At 39.9% G+C, this 24,718-nt stretch overlaps 1 protein-coding gene across 1 annotated transcript; it reads left to right on the top strand.

Annotated features, from left to right (window-relative positions):
• The first annotated feature begins 2,185 nt into the window (after positions 1 to 2,185).
• Positions 2,186 to 18,433, top strand: ISOC1 (isochorismatase domain containing 1). Its single transcript, XM_082301165.1, has 5 exons — positions 2,186 to 2,534; positions 12,040 to 12,159; positions 12,341 to 12,544; positions 12,921 to 13,037; positions 16,933 to 18,433. Exons 1-5 carry the CDS (start codon positions 2,235 to 2,237, stop codon positions 17,077 to 17,079), a joined length of 888 nt encoding a protein of 295 aa, XP_082157291.1. The 5' UTR covers positions 2,186 to 2,234; the 3' UTR covers positions 17,080 to 18,433.
• Positions 18,434 to 24,718: the final 6,285 nt, after the last annotated feature.

The following is a 24,718-nucleotide window of genomic DNA, read 5'->3' as shown; positions in this document are numbered from 1 at the left end:
AACTGATTCAAGTCAGCTAATGACTAGGCCATAAAATTGTTCACCCTGTATTCCTCTACTGTAGCAGCATTAATGACTGTTTGTATCAATAAATTAAATCAGCAGAACAGTAAGCATGGACAAATAATTAAAATAAGCCCTGAACCCTGGCTACTGGACATTTTTTATAGCTGACAGGTGGAATAAAGTTATATATAATTCACCTAATACTCCTAAGTATTCACCTCATTTTAGAGGTGAAAATTTCTTTTTCTCCCCAGCTAAATATTGTCCTATGCAGGATGGGATCAAGTGTTTAAACTGAACGCAGTTGGACAGGCTCTCCACTCTTTAAGAAGTATTTCTTAACCACAGAGATGTGTTCAGTTAGACTGAATACATGAGTTTTACACTATCTTCTTTGGAAAGGAGGTGGAAATTCTGCATGAAACCACTGATTTCGCTGGCAGTAAGAGAAGACAGAAACAATGAATATTTTAGACTTGTGATTGAATCCTTTTGAAATCTTAATATGTGTAATTTCTGCCTAGACACAGTATAACTTCAATGTTTTTCCTGTAATGTGCAGGTGCCATTACACATTTGTTTCATAGGTAGTGTATAAAATAATCACTTCATGTTGCTTCAGTGTCTAGTGAGTACACAAGTGAGTAAATAAATAACTGCAAAAGACTACTTATGCTTGCAATTTTTACATCAAATCATATCAACAGAGTATTTTCTAGTGAAAAAATCCAACAAACCAATAAACTAGTGAAAACATAATACTGTCATTTAACAAAACAGCTCCAAATTTCTGTTTTCAGTAAAGCCTGAGAACAACTTTCAAAGAATCATAGAATGGCCTGGGGTTGGAAGGGACCTTAAAGATCACCTAGCTCCAAACCCCTGGCTTTGAACAGGGACGCCTTTCACTAGACCAGCCTGCTCAAGAATTCCATCTAGCCTGGCCTTGAACACTTCCAGGGATGGGGCATCCACCGTTTCTCTGGGCAGCCCATTCCTCACAGTGGAGAATTTTCTCCTCATACCTAATCTAAACCTACTCTCATCCAGTTTGAAGACATTACCCTTTGCACTGTCACTACATGCCCTGTTAAAAGTCCCTCTCCATCTTTCTTGTAGGCCTCGTCCAGCTACTGGAGGCTGCAATTAGGTTACTCTAGTCCTCTCTTCTCCAGGCTGAAAAATCCCAATTCCCTTAGTCTTTCCTCACAGGAGAGGTGCTCCATCCTCCTAATCAACTCTGTGCTTCAGTGTGTTGATATTTAGCCAGGCAGACATGCATTAACCTTGATGGTGCTGCCACGGCATTGGCATAGTGCATGAAAGCATCCATTTGTTTTTAACAGAGAATATTTTCCTTCTATGCATGTATCACGCGACTCAGATCTTTTTCCCCAAGCACACTTTAGCATAACAGAAAATCTGGTAATTATGGCAAAAATATGGGCAACAATTTCAGCTGTCAGTCATTCCTGGAGAAAAAATAAACATGGTAGAGAGCACGAAGCTGGAAAGGAAAAAATACAGGGATGCGTTCTATTCTGCTGACTTCCCCCCATCCGTGGATGGAGCTGCAGGCTCGGGGCCGCTGTTCGGGCACCTCCCGCTCTTCAGAAATCGGCAATTCCGAAGGAAGCCTCGTGCGAGAACTGAAGCTACCAATTCCCCGTCCAGATCGGGGCTGGATCACGCTCCAAAGCAACCGGGCATGTTTCAGGCTCTACCAACAGGTCTCCTCCCCAGCTTCCACGGGACGCGGCCGCGCCCGTCCCGCCGTGGACGGGCCCGGTGTCCGCCCGCGCTCCGAGCGCGCCCAGCCCCGCGCCCCGCGGCACGACCCTGCGAGGGCCCCGTGCCGGGGCCGCCACAGCGGCGGTGTCCCTTTGCCCCTCTCTGGGAGACACGGGCTCCCTCCGCCAGCCCGGACGAGGGCGGGCGCTCCCGTCTGGGACTGCTCCTCTCACCATCCGCCTGAGCAGGGAAGGCACCGTCCCCCCACCCAAAGGAACCCGTGTTCGCCCCACGGAGGCGCCCGGCGGCGCCCTCGACACCGTGGGGTTGCGGGGCAGGGCCGAGTCCCATGGCGGGGAGGAGGAGCAGGAGCAGCCGCGGCGGGGATTGGGGCCCGCCGGCACCGCCCGGCCGGCCTGGGGGAGGAGGCGGCGGGAGGAGGAGCGGCGGCAGGGACCGCAGCGAGCTGGCGGGGCTCGGCGCGGCGGTCCCTGAAGATGGCGGCGGCGGAGCCGGGCGCTGCTCCGGGCGGCGGGGGCTGCGCGCCAGCGGGCGGCGGCTCTGTGCCCGTCCTCTTCTGCTTTTCGGTTTTCGCGCGGCCCTCCAGTGTGCCCCACGGCGCTGGCTACGAGCTGCTGATCCAGAAGTTCCTCAGCCTGTACGGGGACCAGATAGACATGCACCGCAAGTTCGTGGTGCAGCTCTTCGCCGAGGAGTGGAGCCAGTACATCGACCTGCCGAAGGGCTTCCTGGTCAACGAGCGCTGCAAGGTGCGCCTGGTCCCGCTGCAGATCCAGGTGAGACCCGGCGGCGCGGCAGCGCCGGCCGCCACAGGTGCGTGTGAGGGCGGGCAGCCCCGCCCGTCCCGCCGCGGCAGCTCCGGGCCCCTTCCGGGAGAAATGGGGGATCCTGGAGCGGGCTGGGACTGTGAGCGCAGCCCCCACAGCCCGCGCTGACTTGCTTCTCCGTGGAAACTTTTGTTTTCCTAAGGCGGGGAGGCAGGTGCGCTTTGCGCCACACGCGTGTGGTAACCGGGCTTTGCGTTCAGAGAGCCAGAACTTACTTGGCGTCATGAATGGGAAAACAAGTCAGGTCGCTGAAGTAATCGATGCTCTCTGTTAAATCAGGCGGCTGGTGCTACCCGGCCTTAACCGGAGGTAATGCTGCAAGGTGGAAACTCAAAGGGTGCCGGTGACGCGTGCTCTGCCAGAACTCGGCACCTTGGATTGTAGTTCGTCAGGACCTCTGTACCCCTCTTTGCCTCTAAAAGCCCTTTTCGACATACAGGTTTATAGCTGTGTAGTTCTGTAGCCACAAACCAGGAAGCCAGACTGCCAGATAGACGCAGTTACAGATGTTCTCCTGTGAAGATACCTTTATGCCCACTAGAGATTGGTGCAAGCTGTGCTGTAATACTTCCATTCAGAACACATTGCTTCTTCCTTTCTCCAGTATCCAAGAATTCAACTTAAAAAAAACTCAACAAACCAAAACAAATCCCAGTAATAAACCCCGCATCATTGTTTTCATTCAGAACATTCTTTTTAAATTTATAATTAAGAAGTTTTAGTTTGTCTAGCTGACATTTCTAAGAAGTTGGAAAAGTGGTATCATAAAAGCTGAAACATTGCTTGTCTTCTCTTAATGTTTTCAGAAATGGCTAATAAATGCTGTTTGTAAACTCTGCTTAATCATAGTGTCTTGTACCCATAAACTCTCAAGGTGGCCTGTTTGCATCAAGGATGCCTTTGGAATCTTTTTTTTTTTCCTTAAGTCTATGGATGGAAAGAATGGTTGAGAAGAGCAAACTAGTTTAATAACTTATTTTATTATTTATTATTAACTCTCATACACTCATCATATTCAGTTTAAAACTTTTCTGTTTCTGTGTTGTAAACAGAATTTACGGGGGCCCAATCAGAAAAACTGGAAGGGGACAGTGTTTCCAAGTTGCAAAAAGAGTTGATACGGATGCTAATTAAAGCAAGGGTTTTAAAAACAGAATTTGTGTAATCTGGACATGTAACAGTGTTGCAGGTCAGATTTTTGGTTCTTATTTGTGCACTCATAACACTACTCTGCAAAGACTCTCTTGCAGATGCCTTCTGCACTGAAACTGTAAATGCAGCCCAAGCATTTGTAGCAGAGCATATCTCTTGGAATAAAGGTCAGTATTGAGACAAGGAATGATACATCATTCCCAGGTTGCAAATGTGCTAAACAGCTTTGGCTGCAGGGATTCAGGATGAACTAGTATTTTATGCATTATTTCCTGTTTGGTTGCCTGCCTATACCAGTACTGTTGCAGTTCTGTGACAGTTGCAGCTGCTGATATGAATAGGATGGTATTTGTGGGTTATTCCTTGATATGTTTCAGCAGCTGTGAATGAGCTGAAGACATCTCAACTGAGACATTACAATGATGTCAGTCAGCTTGCCTTAAGCCAGAGACAGGTGCTCAGAGATCACTTGTTTGAGGAATATTTGGTATGATACAGACACAGCTGTGCTTTTTAAGACCTTTAGGACTTAGTGATGGGAATATTATACTTTCTGTATATTCATTCAGGCATTGCCACTTATATTATATGCCCTTTTTCCCCTTCACTCCCTCCCTCCTTTTCTCCCTTCCTCCCTCCCTCCCTCCCTGATATTTTATCTGCAGTTACACACAACATTGATTTGTTAACTCTGTGTGTGGCATAGTCAGTTGAATCACGGTTTTGGATGTATGTTTCAAGAGGGACAACTTTTGCTTGCTGCTGTGATTAGACTTGCATATTTAGGAAGATATTTTTGGTTTAAAATTAGAATTCACAGATGCTAGCATCTGTACCCCTAGACAATAATTTCAATGTTTTTATATGCATGTTTTTTGAAGTACATGTGTGCATTTAGTTGGAGGTAGCATTTTAACCTTTAGGGCAGCTAGTGCCCATAAGCTCTGGAATGGTATCCTTCTGTTTTGATTCCTGTGCAAACCTGTCATAGAAGGATGCCTTTTGATACAATAGCTCACAAAATGTCAGCACCAAATGATGTTTGACTGGGCTGTTTCAATTTCCTGTCCCTGCAGCTGAGGGGGCCAGTAATCCCATGGAGAAATTGCCATATGCTGCCCTTGGAAAGCCACTCCATGAACTGAGTTCAAGGCTTGATCTTTACTGGGACATTTGCTCCCCAGTTGTTTTATGCCTTTGTACCATCCTCATATATGTACATTTGTTTATTTTGGATGTCCTGACATGAAACAGCCATTTAAGGTTTTGATGGCCCCACAGTGTTAGGCAGGCTGGTGGGGTGCACTACACTGTGATGTTCTGCCTGGCTGCCACTCCTCAACTCAAATCGCTTCAACCACAGACTTGCAGTGAAGAGGGACATTTCCTCAGGCCTTTCCCAACTGGAGGGACTGAGTACTAGCTGAAAGGAGTCATCTGCTTTTCATAAATTTTAAGTCTTTTAGAAGTCTTTTAACAAATAATATTTATACTTTGGGTGAGAGAATGCAGGACCACTTTAATCTCCTCTAAATACTGTTAAATAGTGCTACAAAAATGATTTTGTCTTGCTCTAATATTGTAGCTGCCTTTGGAGGAGAGCAGTAAGGAAAAAGACCTTGGTATTATCCAAAGAAAAGACAGCTATATGCACATTACAGCTGTGTTGTAGAGGAGTTCAGGCAGCTTTCAAATATATAACCAAGAGAGGCTATTTCACAGTTGCTGTCGTAACTTCAAGGTGACTTCTCCTCAGCAGTACTTGTGCTCTATGTTTACAGACTGGTAAACCTTAAGATACTGAATCTAAAAGGGTAAAATTATTGCTGACATCATTGCATAAACTATTTCAGTATGGGTTTTTTGAGACAGGTTGATGTCTCAGGTGCATCTTTCTTGAGAAAAGCTGCTTGCAGAATGATAGTCAAGTGTTGCTGAATGATAAGGTAAATAAAATGTAACAACTTATACACATATTTTCACTCTTATTGCACATATCTGATATTGCTCACATAGTTTGGAACTATAACTAACATCAACTCAGGAACCCAAGTCCATTTTCCGAAGATCAGGAAAATCAAAGCATAAATTGCAGGGGAGTTAGTTGGGGTTTTTAGGGTGATATATTAGTACATTCCTAAATAAATGAGTTTTTTGAAAAGCAGCATGTGGAACCTTAAAAAAGGAAAAAAAAAAAGGCTGAAAATATTGAAAGAGGATTTTTTTTCCTCAAATCCAGACTCCTTCTTTGTGTATCTTTACTCTTCAGCAAGCATATTAGTAATTTTAAGTTTTGCTGAAGACTTTTGTACTACATTAGTTATATGAACTTCAAATGCTTTTTAAACTAAATCTGTCCTTTTAAAATGCTGAATTGCATGTAAAAGGCTGCACATTGGCTTAGCATAAGATAAATATTTATGTTTCTAAATTGAAACACTTGTAACCTATTTTTCTCCTGAAATACATTAAACTATTTTATTCAATCTTTTTTCCTTTGAAAGATAGGCAGCAAAGTACAACTAAATCTTACAGATTTCCTTTTAGAAATACAAGAGAAGAAAAGATGGTAGCTTCTTTTTGTTGTTGTCTTTTTTATGCCATTCTTGAAATACCAAGGCTGCAACATCCTCCGGTCTGCCCTTATAGTGGGTAACCTTGGTGTGAGATTTATGAGGTGACTAGTGATGTCAAATGGGATTATTTCTTTGCTTCCAGGTTCTTGTTCATTAGAAATACTGTGAGGAAATTTCATTTTGTATGTATCATGATTTCCTGGAGTTTGAGCAGGGAAAGTACAGATAAAAAGCCAGTATATGTGAATATTTTTGTAAAACTGAACCTGTAATTATAGGACTTCATCACAATCACATTTTGTCTGATTAATAATAATCAGCAAAGATGAAATAGATGTGAAAAATCACCTCTCCTTTCCCACCTAGGTCTTTTCTAGAGGAGGATTTAAAGCTGTATGTGACTCGTGACAGCATACCTTTAAATCCTGGTCTGGACAAGGTCCTAGAGATGACTTCTTTAGCTGGGTAAAAGAGCTGCATCAGGTTACGTGGCCATTTGATGTACCTATTCTGGTTGTGCTGTAGATAACCTTCAGTTGGAGGACAGAAAATCCTAACTAAGAGAAATGAAGTGCAACAAATGGAAATGCTTATATACTATTGAGAGGAACCTCAGGTCATTTGGATTTTGATTTTCTTGTTTACTTTTCTTTTGAGTTCAAGTTGTTTAATGTTATTGTGACTGAGTAAATGTTATATTCAGGGTAGATTCAGGCAGGTACTGTATGGTTGCAGTGGCTCACAATCCTTGCCCAGCCTGCCTCTTTCCACAGTGAAATCAAACAGGTGTTGATGTGCCAGCCCAGGACTTGATGTTTAGGTGTAGTTTTGCCCTCACCCCAGCTCTTTGGGTTGTAGCACTGGGGAGGTCTGGGTCATTTTCACTGTCAGGAGATGGGAAGTGGAGGTGTCACATGACCCTGACACAGCATCATTGTAGAAGAGGAGGATGGCATTGAAAGCAAGTGAGCAGTAGGATTTATGTAGCACACTGAAGAACCAGTAAACTAACCCTTTTCTTTATACATGGCGAACACTTACATGAATTTACTTATGGACTGTGTTAGCTGCTATTTATGAAACTTAATTTCAAGCTGCTTTCTGCTGCTCTCTGTCGTTTCTACATCTGCTCTTCCAGGCACCATCAGCAAGTGTTGACTCTTTGATCTTAGCATCTATTTTTTCCAGTTTCCTCTTGTTCTGACACAATTCAGACTGCAAGTTAATCAGAAATAAATATGAAGATCAATATATGAAGTATTTGTGTTAGATTTTGTAAAAGCTTTTATTTAGCAAATATATAGTTGGCACAACTTTATTTTAGAGTGCTGCTGGTGTGAATCTGAATACATAAATTAAATCATATGAAAGCAACCTGACAATAAAGAAAAGCAGATATAGTACTTTTGCTACAGGTGCCTGTGATTTTTGACATAAACATATGATATTCAGTGGAAGTCTATAAGGATACTCCCTGGCTGGAAAGACAGTCAGTTTTCTTCTGCACTTCACTGTCAAATCAGAATAAAGAGTTGTGCTCTGTAAGATGGCTTCCAAATCCACTGGTTTTAATTATTCCATTGTCCTTGTCCTTGACAAAACTTAGGGCAAATACTGTTTTTGCAGAAGATTCCAGGCTGGAAGGAACTGCAAGCTTCTGAGGAAGCAGAATTCAGGTATTTCAGGACAAGTTGGAGAAACAGGGTACAATACGATGCACTTCAAAATGGAAGTAGCGATGTAGAAATAATAGCTACACAAAAAAAAGATGAAGGAGAGTTTAAGGGATGATTTTTAAGTTCAAAATGCATCTCAGGGGTCTAAGTATCATCAATTATGAAATGAGAAAATAGTGTACTGGAAAGTACAAAATAAACAGGGCCTGAAAGGGCTGTGAATTGGCTGATATTTGAGGCCCTGCTAGTGCAGTGAAGTAGAATGGGCAGAGAAACACTGCTGTGATAGTAGTATTGAGTGCCTCATTCCAGACTGCAATTTAAAAACTACCCCAGGGAGAACCATGAAAATAATTTGAGTTGTAGGAAGAAATACTAAAAGCATTAGATATATTTTAGAATAAGGAAGGGGAGGGGAAGGCCTAAAGGGAGACGAGGTCTGAGTCTTGAGGTCTGATAATAGGCTTTTCACGTGGTTATCCATGTGAAGGAGGATGGTAATGCTCTTGTGTTTCAAATTCACTGTGGACGTAACTAGAAATAACTCTTAAATGGCAGCAAAGGAGCTGTGAATGAGAAAACACTGAAAGATAAAGGTAATAGAGCTGTGGGATGAGTTTTATAGGAGGTCTGTTGCTGATGGGTCAGACCATGTAGTTATCTGTGAAGAATATTTGTGTTTGTTTGATCCTTCTGTGGGGCAGACTATGCAGCTTCTTGAAAACCTTCCTACTCTATTCACATTTGTTCCTCTGCTAAGGATGGTAGTGCCATCTGCTGCGTTGGCAGAGGAAGGTGTACACTAAGGCAGTAGATTAACTTCACATAAACCATTCTACAGTCCATGATGGTGTGTGGTAGTTCAAAAAGATCTTAAATAATTACAGAATCACAGAATCAATTTGACTGTAAAAGACCTCTGAGATTGAGCCCAGCCTATGACTGAACACTGCCATGTCAACTAGGTCATGGCACCTTCACCATCTTCAGCGACTCCACCACCTACCTATGCAGCCCATTCTAATATCTAGTCACTCCTTCTGTGAAGAAATCCTTCCTAATGTCCAACCTAAACCTCCCCTGGTGCAGCTTTTAAAGTGATGGAAAGATTTATAGGAGAAAATAAGTCTTTGTTTGTCATATAAATGCCAAGACAAAATAACACATTTTATGAGTAGGAGCCCCACTTATAAATATTGTCTTTTCCAATTATTCTATTTTTATTGCTGAATGGTGGGAAAGTTAAATGTCATGATTGACTTCTGTGATGGTAGTAAGTGCCAGAGTTGAAATGGGTCATAGTAGGTGCTCCCTGTGGCGTTGAATTGTACGTTAGTACTGCCTGCCAACTGCTTTTTGCATTGGTCAAGCACGTAGATGGATGGTATTCAAGAGCAAGGCAGTTATTTAATTTTATGTTCAATCTTTCTTGGTCCCAGGCCTCATTCATTTCCTGGTACAGAGTTGCAGAAGTGTTATTTGGGAAAAATATCTTGAGGCTGCCTTCCCTAACCACTTGATCAAATCAGCTGCTACATTGCTGAATGCTGAAAATCTCCAAGGATGGAGATCTCACAACTGTGGTAACCTTTTTCAGTGCAGCTGTATCTTCCTGGTGAAAAAGATTTCCCTAATGCTTGTTGTGATGCTCTTCTGTCTTCTATGGTATCAGTGGACCCAGTATTACATCATCTGCACTCTGGTTGTTACTGCATTTGCCTCTGTAACTGCATGTATTAATAGGGTTGGTGTTTGGCTCACAAGGACTGGAGGAACCGTGTTTGTGAATGTTTGCTGCTTTAATAGTAGTAGTGTAATGAATCTGAGCGTTGAGGGAATTTAGCATTTATGATTGTTCTCATACAAATAATTTTCCCAACAGTCTGAACAGGCCATTGCATATGTTTAAGCATGGCCGTTATTGTAGTTTTTCAGCCTTGGGAATTGAGATCAACAGCATTTTACTCAGGAGAGATGTGGTGAATCAGTGAAAATTTTGATTTGCCATGAATATTCATGGATTCCCAATTCCTTTGTGGTGAGTTGACCTTGGCTGACCAGCAGATAACCAACCAAGCTGCTCCATCATGAGTCCTCAATAGGACAGAGGGGAGAAAATATGACAAGAAGCTTGTGCATCAAGGTAAGGACAGGGAGGGATCACTTGCCAATTGCCATCATAGACAAAACAGACTTGGGGAAATTAGTTTAATATAGTGCTGATCAACAACAGACTAGAATAATCAGAAATAAGAGCGAATGTAAAAACAACTCTTCCCCATCTCTCCCTTCTTCCCAGGTTTAGCTCTACTTCCAACTTCTCTACCTCCTGCCTTCAAGCAGCACAGAGGGATGGGAAATGGGGCTTATGGTCAGTTCATGAAACTTCACCTCTGCACTCATCCTTCTCACACTCTTCCTCTGCTCCATCATGGGGTCCCTCCCATGTGACACAGTATGTCATGAACTTCCCAAATGTGCATCCTTCCCCCAGGTTGCTGTCCTTCACAAACATGCTCCAGCATGGTCTCCTTTCCACAGAGTCAGAGGTCCTCCTAGGAGCCTGCTTCAGCATGGGCTCTCCAGAGTCACAGCCTTCTGTAAGGTACATCACAGGCCTTCTTCAAGGCTCTGCTGTGGAGTCCTCCAGGGGCTGCAGGTGGATCTCTGCTCCATTGTGGATGGACCCCCATGGGCTGCAGGGGCACAGCTGCCTCACCATGGGCTGCACCAGGGGATACAGGGGAATCTCTGCTCCAGCACCTGGGGCACCTCCAGCCCCTCCTTCTGCACTGACCTTGCTGTCTGCAGAGCTGTTTCTCCCACATATTCTCACTCCCCTCTCACAGCTGCTGTTGCACAGTGGGTTTTTTTACCCTTTCTTAAATATGTTAGCATAGAGTTGTCACCAGCATCACTGATGCAGCAGATCTGTCTTGGATTCAGCTGGCATTAGTGCTCTCTCAACACGAGGGTGTTTCTGGCATCTTCTCACGAAAGCCACCCCCTACAGCCTCCCCTTACTACCAAAACCTTGTCATCTAAACCCAATACATCTGCACTCTTCAGAAATACATTGTTTTACAGATTTTGTAATTTTGTTTCAGTTTAAAACATTACAACCTCAGTTTGCAGAAAATGAAGTGGATATAATTAATGTGTACTTCCCAGAAGCTCGCAATTTAGTTCAATTTATCTGTCTGCTGAAAAGCTCCTGAATGGATGTAATTTCCTTTGAGTTGCCTTACAACTAAATGATAGTATGTAGCTATTTTCTTTCCCTGTAGCTTCTACTTTGTTTCTACAGGTAGTGCAAGTAACTTATACAAATACAAAGCACTCTAAGTGTAAGAAAATGAAATATTTGATTTATTTTTCTTATCCCCTCCCTTCTACCCCAGTTGGTAGCCTGCATGAGTGAAACTCTAGGAGATTACTTTTTCTTCAATAAAATGCATTCAGCTCAGTTTCTAATATTTACAGGCTTCTCTGCTTTCGTTCTAGCCTTTGGACTTAGATCAGACTTACGCTGAAACATGTCATAGACAAATCGAATTGACTACACAATGGAAGTATTGAAAATATATGTACATATGAAATTTGAAAACAAGTAGAAGTCTGAATATTTTTTTTAACTTTAATTTATCCTGAGTCTATATAATTTCCAAGAACTGTGGATTTAAAAATTAATTTGAAGAATGTAATTTTGGTTTTGTTACTTTTTCTTTTTTTTTTTTTTGCTGTACTTTAGGCAGTATTTTCCTCCGCCCCCTTCAAAGTTCAGAAATTTCCATGTATGTTTATGTTGACTTGTGCTTCCCACCTAATAAAATCTTGATTATGTATTGATGACTATACCATACTGTTCAGTATCAGCTATTCATTTGAATTTAGAAACATACCAAAATCGGGCTTGAAAAAATTTTCTCCTATTTTGACTCAAAACAACATAAATCCATTATGTGGCAGAGGCATGGCAGACTGTCATTCTGCTGCATTTCTGAAAGGTGTCCACTACCATGGAAAACATTACCTTATTTCTTTTTTCAGATTACTACTTTGGGCAACCTGACACCCTCAAGCACTGTTTTTTTCTGTTGTGACATGCAAGAACGGTTCCGGCCTGCCATCAAATACTTTGGTGATATCATCAGTGTGGGCCAACGACTGGTATGTTTGCTTTTTTTTTTTTTTCACTTGTACTGAGTTTTGGTCACTCATTGTAAACTATTATTTTATAAACAGTCTAAAAATTACTTAGTCTAAGGTAATAACAATGCCTTTGTTATTATTGTTCTTTAATAATTTTTTTTTCTTTTTTTTTCTTTATGTTTTCTTTGTCCCCTTGCAGCTCCAAGGTGCACGGCTCTTGGGAATTCCGGTTATTGTCACTGAACAGTATCCCAAAGGTCTTGGCAGCACTGTGCAAGAAATTGATTTAACAGGAGCTAAACTTGTGCTTCCCAAGACAAAATTTTCGATGGTGTTGCCAGAAGTTGAAGCAGCATTAGCAGAGATCCCTGGAGTCCGCAGTATTGTCCTCTTTGGAGTAGAAGTAGGTGCCTCGCTGTTGGTTTATGGTAACATCTGTTGGCCCTCAAAGGGGGCATTGCTTTCTGTAGTTAAAAAAATCAACTCAATTAATATTACTTAGAGCTTAGATATCCTCTACAAAATAAATTATTTTTGTGTTGTCTTTAATATTATCTCATAATAAAATTTGAAATGAGATACTTATAAACTACAGGCACCTGTCTCAATCTTAGCTGGCATTTAAAATGCATATTGAGTTCCCTAGTAATGCCAGGGGTAGAAAAATACGTATTTGAACTCTAATTAATTATGTAATTATGTAATTTGGGATTGTGTTACTTTAATTTTATAATAATGGTTTGTTGGTGGCTTTTTTGCCTTTGATTTCTCCCCTGTAGACTCATGTCTGCATCCAGCAAACAGCATTGGAATTAATTGGCAGAGGTCTGGAAGTTCATATTGTAGCTGATGCCACCTCATCAAGAAGTATGATGGACAGAATGTTTGCTCTTGAGGTAAGTTTCTTAGTCAAGGCTTTCTTCACTTTGGGTTTGTATGTTAAGTTCCCTGCTTATTGTAAGCTAACAAGGAATTTCTAAGGACAAAGCAGTGGATAAATGTAGATTTTAGAAGAGGTGAGTGTTCTGATTCTTAAAATAGCATTGAAGCTGGAGAAGAATTACTGCCTTTTTTTTCTCCTTATGATTTAATATGCGTAACCCACTTTGGGATATTTGGAATTTAGAAGTGATTGTTTCATACGATATAGGTTACTCTGTATAAACATTAGCATTTTAGCATATCCCTTTATGCAGTGTTATCTCTCTAGCAGAGTAAAAGTGCTATAAAGCTTTTGGCTTTGTTGCTCCAAAGAACAGGTGTTGAATTTATTTATTCAGGTGTGGAAATTCTTGAAATGCAATGAAATGTAGTAAGTGATCCTGTTCAAAGCTCCTTCTATGTCTGTCCCTCCTTCTGCTTTACCTCATCAGTGCAAATTAAAGCTTAATCTCAAGACCCTGATTATAGTAAAGGTTCCCCTTCCCCCTGCTTTTAAGAGCTTAGTCAAACTAAATGTTGAGAAAGTGGAGATAAAAGTAACGAGGATTTAAAAGCACATACAACTATGTGGTAACAAATTCATGCAAATGATTTTTTGATGGTGTACTCTTAACTTGCCTACAGGCATCACTGTTGGAAATCAAAACCTGATACATACATTAAGTATTGCAATTTTTGCTTCAGGCTCTAACAATTATTTGGAAATAGAAACTAATAATAACCACATCATGTTATACTTTTTCATAGATTTTAAGAGGACTTAATTTCTTAAAGGGTAAAGACAAATCCCCAGCGTATAGTGATTGATGAAACCCGTGACTTTGATTAAGTGGAAACCTAATGTCAACTGTCACATAGAGCATAGGACACACACAGAGTACAGGAGTGACTCAAGTCATGGGCTTCCCAAATCAATGTGGTGCAGCAGCAGAAGGAGACAAAACAAATATGGAAAACCTGAAATCTGTCTGCCTTATTGTGTTTTTGTACATTTATCACTTACACAGTGTCTGTAAGCATAGAAGTTGGGCCAATGTAATAGAGGTTAAAACAGTGACTAGCTAGCTTTGCTTTACTTTCTAGTTAAAAAGGTATTGATCTTAAAAGTGTGATTGCATATAAAGGCTGTAAATTTTTCTGGTTTTGGTAACTTTTTAGTATGCCTTTGCAATGCTTTCTCAGTAAGCAAAAGAAAGTGTTTTGCTGTGGTCCCTTATGTCATCATAATATGACTCAGAAAACACTTGCTGCCCTGCAGTGTTGAGCCAGCAGTAACACCTTCTCTGCTGCACATGGCAGCACATACCAACATTGTCCTCTTTTTGTGTTACAGAGCCTCGATTGAAAATGATACTGAGGGATGTGGGCTAGAGCAAGCAAGACATGGGCATGCTTGGGAGGAGGAGAAAGGGAAGTGTATTGGACATGTCCTTAATCCTGATTGACTGTGGCATTACATTTCTTAGTGAAGTGGGCAGCATACCAAAGTGTTGGGTAATCCTGCTTTGGTTTCACCATAGAGCTCACAGTCCCCAGTCACATTCTTTTAATGAGTGAGTCTAACATTGTCTCTTGTGCAAACCTGTGCAAACTGGTGAGCTGAGACGACTTTTATTGATCAGGGTTCCTGGACCCTTTTCCTTACCTTTCTGGGAAGATGAGTGTAATATTTACCTTTTCACAGTAACACAGCCCTTCTCTATTCAGAGTGACCTTTCAAGAATAATAAAGAGTGATGTTGCAGTGATAACAACTAGCTTCCTCAGTAACCTCAAGTAACTCCCATCTGGTCCCACCTGCGCCTTCAGTTCTCCACAGTTCCCATCACATAGGATGTGTTTTGATTGTGCTGGTGATGAATATGCAAGTATCTGAGAGGGTGTACTAGGAAGTACAATTTGACTTAACGGATATCAAAAGCTTTTGTGTCTGCCTGGATAACAGGTTGTCTCCACTTCTGTTGTGTGCTTAAAAATGACAGCAGACAACAGCTTGTAGTTAAAAAAATCCCCAGAAACCAAAAAAATCTCAAAATTTTCATTGATGAAAAACCTCAGCCCAACAGTTCAAGGTTATGACTGTTCTGAATCTCTGCCCTGTGTGGTGAAGATGCCTTATGCCCGTGCTTGGTCTTGGATTGGGACAGTTTAGTCTGCTCCTGCTGGATTTCTTTTCTCTTCTTCATCTTTTCTACTTGTTTCTGCAGTGTGGATGCAATATACTGTTGTTACTTTCCTTCTTGTCAAAGACAGCATTCTAAAAAACTTGTAATTTCCTTGCAAATCATCCAATATACTTAGCAAACGCATCTCTTAATTTCTGCTAATCTGAAATCTGTAAAAATTATATGTAGTCCTAGAAAAGGTATAAGCCAATGCCAGCCTCTTTGACATGTTATGGTATGTTTTGCTTTTAAAAAGATGATGTTCTCTCTTTTCAATCAACATTTCACAAATGGCAGTGATTTTTTAAGAGTCTGGGGTTTTTTCTCATCCATACTAGTGAAAACCAAAACCTCTGTATTCTTGGAGAAGCTTATCTTGAAAATATTGCCATGATATTTCATTTTAATCTTCCTATTTTTCTTCTTCTTTGTATGTGTGTGAGGTTTAACAAATATGGTTGTATGGACTAGGAGAGCTGAGGAAGGTAGCTGCTTTGTTTCATCTTAAGAACATTGCAAGGCTTGTTGCTATTATGGCAGGCAGGAAGCATTGACTTCAGTAAATCTAGCCTTGTTAGTTTGTTTTTATGTAGGCGGTAGTTACATATACTTTACTGGCTGGTCCCTTAAAATTAATAACTTTCCCCCATCAGTTGCTTTATAATTGAACAGCTAGAAAGTCTGGAGCTTCTCTTTGCTTTAGTGGTTACAGTTGAAACCAATATGTGCATATCTCTATTCTATGCCATTTGCCCATTTTCTCATTCAGGATCCCATTAGATTTGGTGGAGCATGCAGCTGAGTAGATGATGTAGGGAAAGCTGACTCTGTGAAGAATTTTACTGCCAAAGCATCTGTATGATGGCTGGGAAGATGATGGGGGGGTATGGGTTGGTCAGCTTTTGCTGAAGATAACTTTGCTATGTAAGCAACAACCACAGTTTTAAAAGTCCAGTAACTTAACAATAAGTCCTGTGCCTTGGCCTATGTGAAGTCCAAGCCCTGTTGAGCTGCATACTTAGAAGGTCTAGCAGAACTCTATTGGTTTTGCTTTCTCTGCAGCTATGCATTTTGTCCTGTAGCCTGTGAGAACTAACTCTGGAATTACTGCCTGTAATGAAACGTCATTTAAAAAGAGCTGCTGTTGTGCCAGTATGATTTATAATGTCTGTAGAAGAGATTTTCCTTCTGTCTCCAGAGATTATTGCTACTAGTGTGCTCTGTAGTCCAACAGCTGGTATGTAACAAGGACCAAAGAAGAAATTTTTATAATTTCTAGCTCTTGCTTTTAGGTTGGACCTCGCTATTTTGTTTTTCCCCAGGCCCTTCAAATCTGCATGAGAGTGAAGAAAGCTGTTCTCTGGGTCATACAAGGGGAAGGGGTTTTTTTTAAGATGTGTGGGGCTGCTGCCTGTTAAATCTGACTTGGGGAAAGAATCCCATTCAAGGAGAAAGCCGTATTTGTAATCCAGGGCAGCCTTTTGCCATAGGAAAGGCTAAACCCAGTCAATTTTCACCCTAGCTTTATAAATGATACCACTAAGAAATGCTGGAAAGGAATTGGCAGTGCTTTTGTTAACAGGAGATGTTTTTAACAATGCTATCTATGTCTTTTTTTACAAAATACACTCATTCACATTTGCAAATATCTTACATTATTTCCTCTCTGCTCTTTTCTTTTTCAGCGTCTTGCACGTACTGGAATTATAGTTACTACTAGCGAAGCAATATTGCTGCAGCTGGTAGCTGATAAAGAACATCCAAAATTCAAAGAAATCCAAAATCTCATTAAGGCAAGTGCCCCTGAGTCAGGGCTCCTTTCTAAAGTTTAAAGTAGGCATGGAGGAAGCAGATCTCCCTGTCCTCTTTAAAGGGGAAGGAAAGCTATAAGCGCACATGTACACCTTCTTTTGCTCAAAGTTTGGTAGGAGTGTAAAACTTAAAATTTACATACTCGTGCTTGCCTTAGCAAAATTGTCGGGTTATATGTCTGGGTGCCAGTGTGTTCTCTTTAGTTATAGCTGTCAGAGGTTTGGGGTACCGTAGGACCCTTTTGTAGTCAAACTTCTTTGTTTATTTAAAAAAAAAAAAATTAACAGAGGTGCCTGCTAGTCCATACTATACACTGATTGTGATTGTAATGGCTCAAAAAAACCCATATTTCTGTGACACCTCTTGGTTGTGTGCTTTGCAAGTGTTCTGTAATGTCCTGTTTTACTTTTGTATTAATAGAAGATAATTACATATTGGATAAATGTGATGTGGTACGCTTTAATGTTCTATGTAAATGAAGTATTTTATTAGGGCATAAATTAAGACTGAGTAAGATATATGAACTACATGTGCGCTTCTATTCTCTAGGATAAAATTTAAGCACTTTGCTTCATAGACAAGACACATAAATTAGGCAGAGCTGATGTTTGATTGCCCTAGGTAGCTGAAGTCTGCATCATGACTTTTGACTATACTGAAATTGACTGTCCAAGGCTGTACTTCACTTAGGTGTATACAAACAGAACACTGTCATGTAATGAGTTCTCTGTAAACAACTGGTGTAAACTCCTTCAGAACTTGCATATGTTACCAAAGCTTTAAATTGGAAATGCTAAGGATGTTTAAGAAAGAAAACTTTTCAGGTTCGAGTGCTAAATCTACTAATAAGTTTAGATATATTTTGTGTTGTTTTACCCCCAGTTTAATTAGATTGAATAATTCTATCCAATTTACTCAAGAGGGCTCTGAAAGAAGGCTCAGCTTCTCTGGGTTTTTGCGCATTTTTTTGTGGGCTGTAGTTGGGTGGAGTTTGGAAAGAATCTGGCCCAAAACCATTCTTCAGGAAAATAGCATAATTAACATAATGATATATATTTTTTCTATCTAGAACTAATCTTTTAACATGTGATTGTTCATAAAGGCACTTCCTTCATGTTCTAGGGGATTCAACAATGTTGTATAAAGTTTACAGTGTGCCTGAGACATTTATTTTTTTAAAAGAGTACTAGAAGATATCATAATAAACACTGATCTTTTTGGTAGAAAAGCTGTTAAAGTACATGTATTGTTTTAAATTCCTTATTCTCCCCACAAGATGGCTCTAAAAGAATTGTTTCATAAATAAAAATTGTTTCAATTGTTTCATATAACCTTTATATGTTCAAAACAAATAAAGAGTTAACATTTGCTGTCTCTCTTTCGCTTGTGATATTTATTGAAGAGCAAATCCTGAAAGCTGTGTTTGCCGTGGACCTTGTTCTAGTTTGTACAGCTGTGGAAGTTCTATGGATGTCATGGGAATTTTGTGTAAAGATCAAGGGTGGATAATGTTGAATGATTTTTGTCTTCTGCATCTAGTTACAATGTTATTTAACACTTCAGAATATGAGGAATGAACATTATGCTTCAAGCTGGAGGCTGGGATGCAAGTTGTGTTAAGAACCATTGTCCTATATCACTGACCTACTTTTAAACTTCTTTTCTGGTATATTAATCGTGTTTCTTAGCAATATTAAGTTCACTTATATAAATCAACAGCTGCGCACAAAGATACTATAAATTTCTTACGAAATAATGGGCTTATTGCCTTCTTACCTTTATGTGTTGATGGTATCAAGAGACAGTAGTTGAAGGGAAAAACTGTAACATTTTTTTACACAGTTATTTTTGGAACAATATCAATTGCCTCAGTAACAAATGCATGGATTTTTAAGAGGCAATGACATTGGTTACTAAAATTTTAGCATTTTCATAAAATGTAAGCTGAAAGACAGATGTCACATCTTCCTTCACATTCCTCTTTTGCCGCAAAGGGAGTCATTGGGTAGCAAGATGGCACTAGGGAAGAAGCTACAAAATATTCTCCATAATGATTCTACTTTTATTTTTTCTCCTTTCATTTGCACAGCCTTCTGTGTCACACTAGATTTTTGTCAAGGTCCTTAATTTGTGGGTTTTTTTCCCATAAGCTTAACTAATAAGAATTCAGAAATACCCAGTGTTATCTTCTAAAACTGAACTCTTAGATGTGAATTCTTCTTTTGTTAGATGGGTGCATTATTCAGCATCATGTGGGTCATTCAGATGAGATTGTAAGAGTGTTTAAAAAGAATAGAAAAAAAAGGTTGCCATATTTCTATGTATAGTAAGCTTATTCAAAGGATATAATTTCCTTTACTTCTTTATTGCTCTCACTCATCTGTATTTTCTGTTCTCTGACAAGTGGGTGTTCCCATGCAGTAGAACAGCAGAAATGAGCCATTTGAGAAGAGGTCTGTGGGCTATTGCATTATCTAAAGTACTGTTTTGTCCTGCAAGGATAGGAAATAAATTAATGAAATAACAAGGAGGAGGATTGCATAAGGGTATATTCAGCTGATTGTGAAGAAGCCTTCTGTCAAGCTTTTCTTTATTTGAAGACTTCACCACAGCTATGGCTAAGCAATACAATTGTCACCTGCTCTAGGTGGCTTCAGCATAATTTCTCTTTTCTTGGGGAAACAGAAAGACACTTCTTGATGGAGAAGGGTGGTTTATTTTCCCATGTAGGAGTTCTGGTTCTGTGCAAGGTTGCTGATACATCACTAATACATTGTCTACCTCACTGCAGTAGCTGATGTATAAATGCTACACTGAGTATAGTAAGATAAGTGCGTGATTAGTTTTAATCTGCTAAATCCTTACAAAGATGAATATTTTTTTCTTATTAGGACAGTTTAGGTTTTGAGTTTAAAATGTGATCCTGTTTATTCACAGAACCATGGTCCTTTTATTATTTTTCCACATGCATGATAATTTTGTATGAACTAAAGCGAGTAGGGTTTCCAGTAACCTTTACAAAACCTGAAAACAGAGAATGAATAAAATATCAGCTGTTGTAAGCCAATGTTTTCTATTATGGCTGAAGAAATTATGCTGTGGGACTGTTCCACCATCATTTTTGCACTTGCCTGTCAGTAGCTCTCAGGCAACTGTTCACTTAAATAAATTGTGCTGCTTATTGAGTATGTTTCCTATTAGACACAGGGTGGTACCCTCTCTCCACCCCATGCCCTGCCCCCATATTTAGTACTTTATCTAAACAATTACATTAAGCTTTTGGAGGGAAGAATTCAGATCAGTCATTTTCTACTGCCACAGACTGTTTTCCTCTTCTGTAAGAGATGAAGGCTGGTTACTCTGTTGCTTTAAAAGCTTAGTTTTAATGGACTTCATTAATTACCAAAGTAATTAATGGAGCTTTGGAGCCCTGAAGACTGGCAAGTGAAGTTAAGGATGATAAAAGCTTTTCCTTTGATAAGGGGTGATGCTGACTAGTAGTGCTTCGTAGTCCACTTGTTCTTAGAGTATTTTTCTACCACTATTAAGTGTTATGGCAATGGCAGAAGATGGCAGTGATATCTAGAATCTGGGGTTTGGTTTTTTTTTTTTCCTTGCTGAATAGATTAGAGATAAAATGTACTAAATAGGTATAGCAGATGTCCTTCAAATAGGTTTAGAAAAATCTGGTCTGCAAAAGGACTATGGCAGGAAATCCATGAAAAAAAAGTTCTGTTTTGATTGTCCAGTGCTGGTTTCATCTTAATAATTGGAATACTTTCATCAAGCTGTTGTTAGTCCTTTCTGTAATCTCAAGTAGTACTTCTGGTACAGCAGAGATTGCAACTGATGATACATGCTGCTCCTCTTAGACAAGACTGCATATACATTAATACAAGGTGAAGTGTGGGGTCTGGTCTTTTATTACTCATTTGAATTGCAGAACTTAGTTTTCCATATGAGATAAAAGAATATTTGCAAAGGACTGCTGTGAATGGAGGGAATTTATTAAGTATTAGCATGCTTAGGTCAGCTTAATAGACTTAGTAAAACCGCCAGGGTTGGCAGCTCTCCTGCCACTGACAGCATTAGGCTTTACTTTAATGAAACCCTTTTATCTGCTCAAGAGAGAAGATTGTGCAAACAAATGAAGAGAGCAGTTAATAGAGAATAGATGGTGAAGTGCAAAGGCAAAATGGAAAAGAAAAAGTTTTCTAATTATTACTGGCTTTTTTTTTTTTTTTTTTTTTTTGCATAGGGATGTTAGGAAGCTGGAACATTGTTAATATAGAGTTACATACCCTAATTTTCAAAAACTGAGTAGGTCACAGCACTCATTGCCTCTATCTTGCTGTGCCCTTTATTTCCTTCCTGTACCGATTTTACCTTTTTTTCATTATAACTGTCCAAAAAGCAGACTCTGCTAAGCTTTTTTTTAATCTGAGTATCACAAAAATTGCCAGCTGGAAGGGCAAATATTCTGTTACCAAATAAAAAAGGAGAAGGTGTCAGAGACAGACTGAAGATCACCACATACTTGGCACTGATATTCCCAAGGCAGGTATTACCTGCAGTATGGCTTGAAGAGCAGGAATATGTACAACTGAGACTTGGACAAATGAAAATTTTTGAAAACAAAGTTATCGTAATTGGAATGGTTTTACCTGTCTAGCACATCATTTTTTACAGCTAAAAGATCTTTTTACACCTGAAATAAAGTGAGTTAAAACTAAGCTGGTGCTATTCATCTTGCACGACTGGGAGAAGGCAGGATTGTTAGGTTGAGCCAATATGCATTAGTGCCAGCCTTAGTTCAGCTGAACTCTAAAAGGTGGATTTTAAGATATTGTTCAGGCATCTAGAAAAGCAGATGTTTGACTACGACATTGTTTCCATAGTTCCTAGAGGCTTATTAAAATTAAATGTTATGCTGACAATATTTTGAAGTTCAAATATTACAGAATCTTAGAATGGTCTGGGGTGGAAGGGACCTTAAAGATCATCTACTTCCAACCTGCCTGCTATGGCCAGGGACTGTTTCTACTAGATGAGGTTGCTCAGAGCTCTATTCAACCTGGCCTTGAACAGTTTTGGGGATGGTCGGACATCCACAACTTCTCTGGACAACATGTGCCAGTGCCTCACCACCTCACAGAAAAGAATTTCTTCCTAATACCTACTCTAAATTTGCCCTCTTTCAGTTTAAAGCCATTCCCTCTTGTCCTATCATGCCCTTGTAGAAGTCCCTCTCCAGCTTTCTTGTAAGTCCCCTTTAGGTTCTGGAAGGTGCAATGAGGTCTTTCTGGAGTCTTCTCCAGGCTGAACAACCCCAACTCTCTCAGCCAAGGAGAGGTGCTCCTCTCTAGACTTACTCTAGCAGGTCTTCACCATTCTTATGCTGGGGGCCCCAGAGCTGAGCACAATACTACAGCTGGGTTCTCTACCTGTTTGTGCTGTTTGTGTCCCAGTAAAACACATCAGGCATTCTACCTTCAGATTTTGATCCAGAATTTAAAGATCTCATTGGGTATGTTAATAATTTCAAAGGGACTTGAATTGAGGCATTGCAGACAGGGAAGACTTCATAAAGTCTGATGGGAGTAAGCTAACTGTTCAGCAGAGTGTTTAACCAACTTGTGGCATCAGTGTTTCCACTTTAGCTGTCTGGATAGCTTAAACCCACAAACTTAGAGTCCTTTCAGCCATTATCTATTTGTCGCTTGTGTGTGTATATGCCCAGTGTCATTTTTTACTTTTCTTGTATTTGTACTCAGGCACCGGAAATCTTAGGGGTTTGGCATGTTGAATAACTCTGCTGGATGTTCCTAGTAAAAATTATTTTATCCAAGGAATATATTGATTTCCATGTTGTCTGCTAGCAACTTCAAGGCTATGAAAAAATTCTTTCAGGAGAAAGACAATTTAAATTTGGGCAAAGATGGGAAAATGTTGTCACAAAAAGCACAGTAAATACAGATTGAATGCTCTTGGTGCCTGCTGCCTCAATACTCAAGGTGCCATTACTTGTAACACCTATACCCTGTGCATGCATAGTTTTATTAGTGTTTAATAAATGTGTTTGGGATAATAAGTATGATTTAAATGAGCGGTTTCACTAAAATTATTAAAATCACCAGAAAAAACATATCATAGGAGATATATTACTTATAATCTAGTAAGACTGTGCTAACTAGGTAGACTACAGTATTATGTTGCTGTATGAAGTTTATTTATGCAAAACCCCACCCATGGTAAAGATTGTAACTTGTATTTCTACAACTTCTATTGCAAGCATTAGTGTATTAAAAATTCCAAGGGGATTAGTATACTAAAAATTCCAAGATACATATAGAGTTAAATGTCTACAATCTTACTCCCATGTACTACATTGGACTTCTACATTTTAATTCAATGGGCCAGGCTGTTGGTTTTTTGTTTGATTGGAAATGAGTGGTTTGCTGAGTTCTGATGTAGCAGCATGGAGCCCAGGATGTCATTCTGCACTCAGCTGGGACTGAGGCAGTCAGCTCTGATGGTGCTGATAACAGTGAGCTACTTGATCCGTGGGTGGCAGTGACTGGAGGTGACTATAAGTATCAGTGCTGGGAGCATCCAAAGGCTCAGAGCAGGCTTTGCTGGCTCCAGGAGACAGACCTTTGCAATGCACAGTATCAGTCACTGCACAGAAACATTGCAAGAAGCCTGTGAGAGCAAAGTAGCAAGTTTCCTCCTAGGAAGCAGAAGTAGTTGAATGCTTTCATCTCTCTCCTGGGGTCACATTGAAGGGAGGAGAAGCTAAAGTCTGCTATGGAACCGCTCTTCCCTCCTCAGTGATAAACATCTCCTCATGGTTATCTGAAGGTCAAGCAGAAGACTGAAACTGAAAAGCTAAAAACATCAATTTTAGTGTTTTAGGCAGTTACTTTATTTTAATGAGTACTCAGGAGGATACTCAATCTGCAGGAGTTGAGCCCTGCAGCAAATGACAGTTCAAAGTCCCCCAAATACTGAAGATTTACCAATCTCCAGTCTGTAAAATGAGATGGGGTTAGAAAATTTTCCTGAAAAGTCATGATTTGCAGAGTCACTGTATTATATTAAATGCTTCTTTCTAATCATGTATCTATGAAACATAGTTTCTCCTATAAAAAGTGCCGTAAGTTCATTCCAAATGGCATCTTTTAGTATATTTTATTAATATTAAAAAATTTGTTCATATTATCATTAGTTTAAAACAATTGGGTAACATATAGCAGGTTTACATTGTGTATTTTCTGATGGGAATAACTAATGTGGTCTTATAAAAACATGTTTTCATGTTAAAAAAATCTGTATTTCATACTCTGCATATGGAAAGAAGAGTGGCAACATCTGCATTCCATGTTATTATACATAAAATCCTTGCATTCTCAGTGGAAGACTGACTAACAAATGCTGAAGTGCTATGCTGAAGTAATTTCCTCTATGAAAAACCTGTTCTGAGCTTGCAAAGAGTAATAACTGAAAATATTTCTTGTAATGCATTGGGGTAGAAGCATATTAAGATGTGTAACAAAACACCACACTGCAGGGATATGCAGTATTGCAGTGAAGGACAATAATATGAAGGACAATAATATGGTTTAAATTATTTGAATGTGACTGTTTTGTTTTCTAGAT

This window comes from Coloeus monedula (assembly GCF_965178545.1).
Source record: "Coloeus monedula genome assembly, chromosome: Z".
Lineage (NCBI taxonomy): Eukaryota > Metazoa > Chordata > Aves > Passeriformes > Corvidae > Coloeus > Coloeus monedula.
Note: the sequence above shows the minus strand (reverse complement) of the source record. Positions and strands in the feature narration are given on the sequence as shown.

Excerpts from the sequence above, each read along its gene's own strand:
- ISOC1 (XM_082301165.1), top strand. The coding sequence starts at position 2,235 with ATGGCGGCGGCGGAGCCGGGCGCTGCTCCGGGCGGCGGGGGCTGCGCG. Across the intron at positions 2,535-12,039 it reads TGGTCCCGCTGCAGATCCAG|ATTACTACTTTGGGCAACCT; the intron begins GTGAGACCCGGC and ends TTCTTTTTTCAG. Across the intron at positions 12,545-12,920 it reads TTGTCCTCTTTGGAGTAGAA|ACTCATGTCTGCATCCAGCA; the intron begins GTAGGTGCCTCG and ends TCTCCCCTGTAG.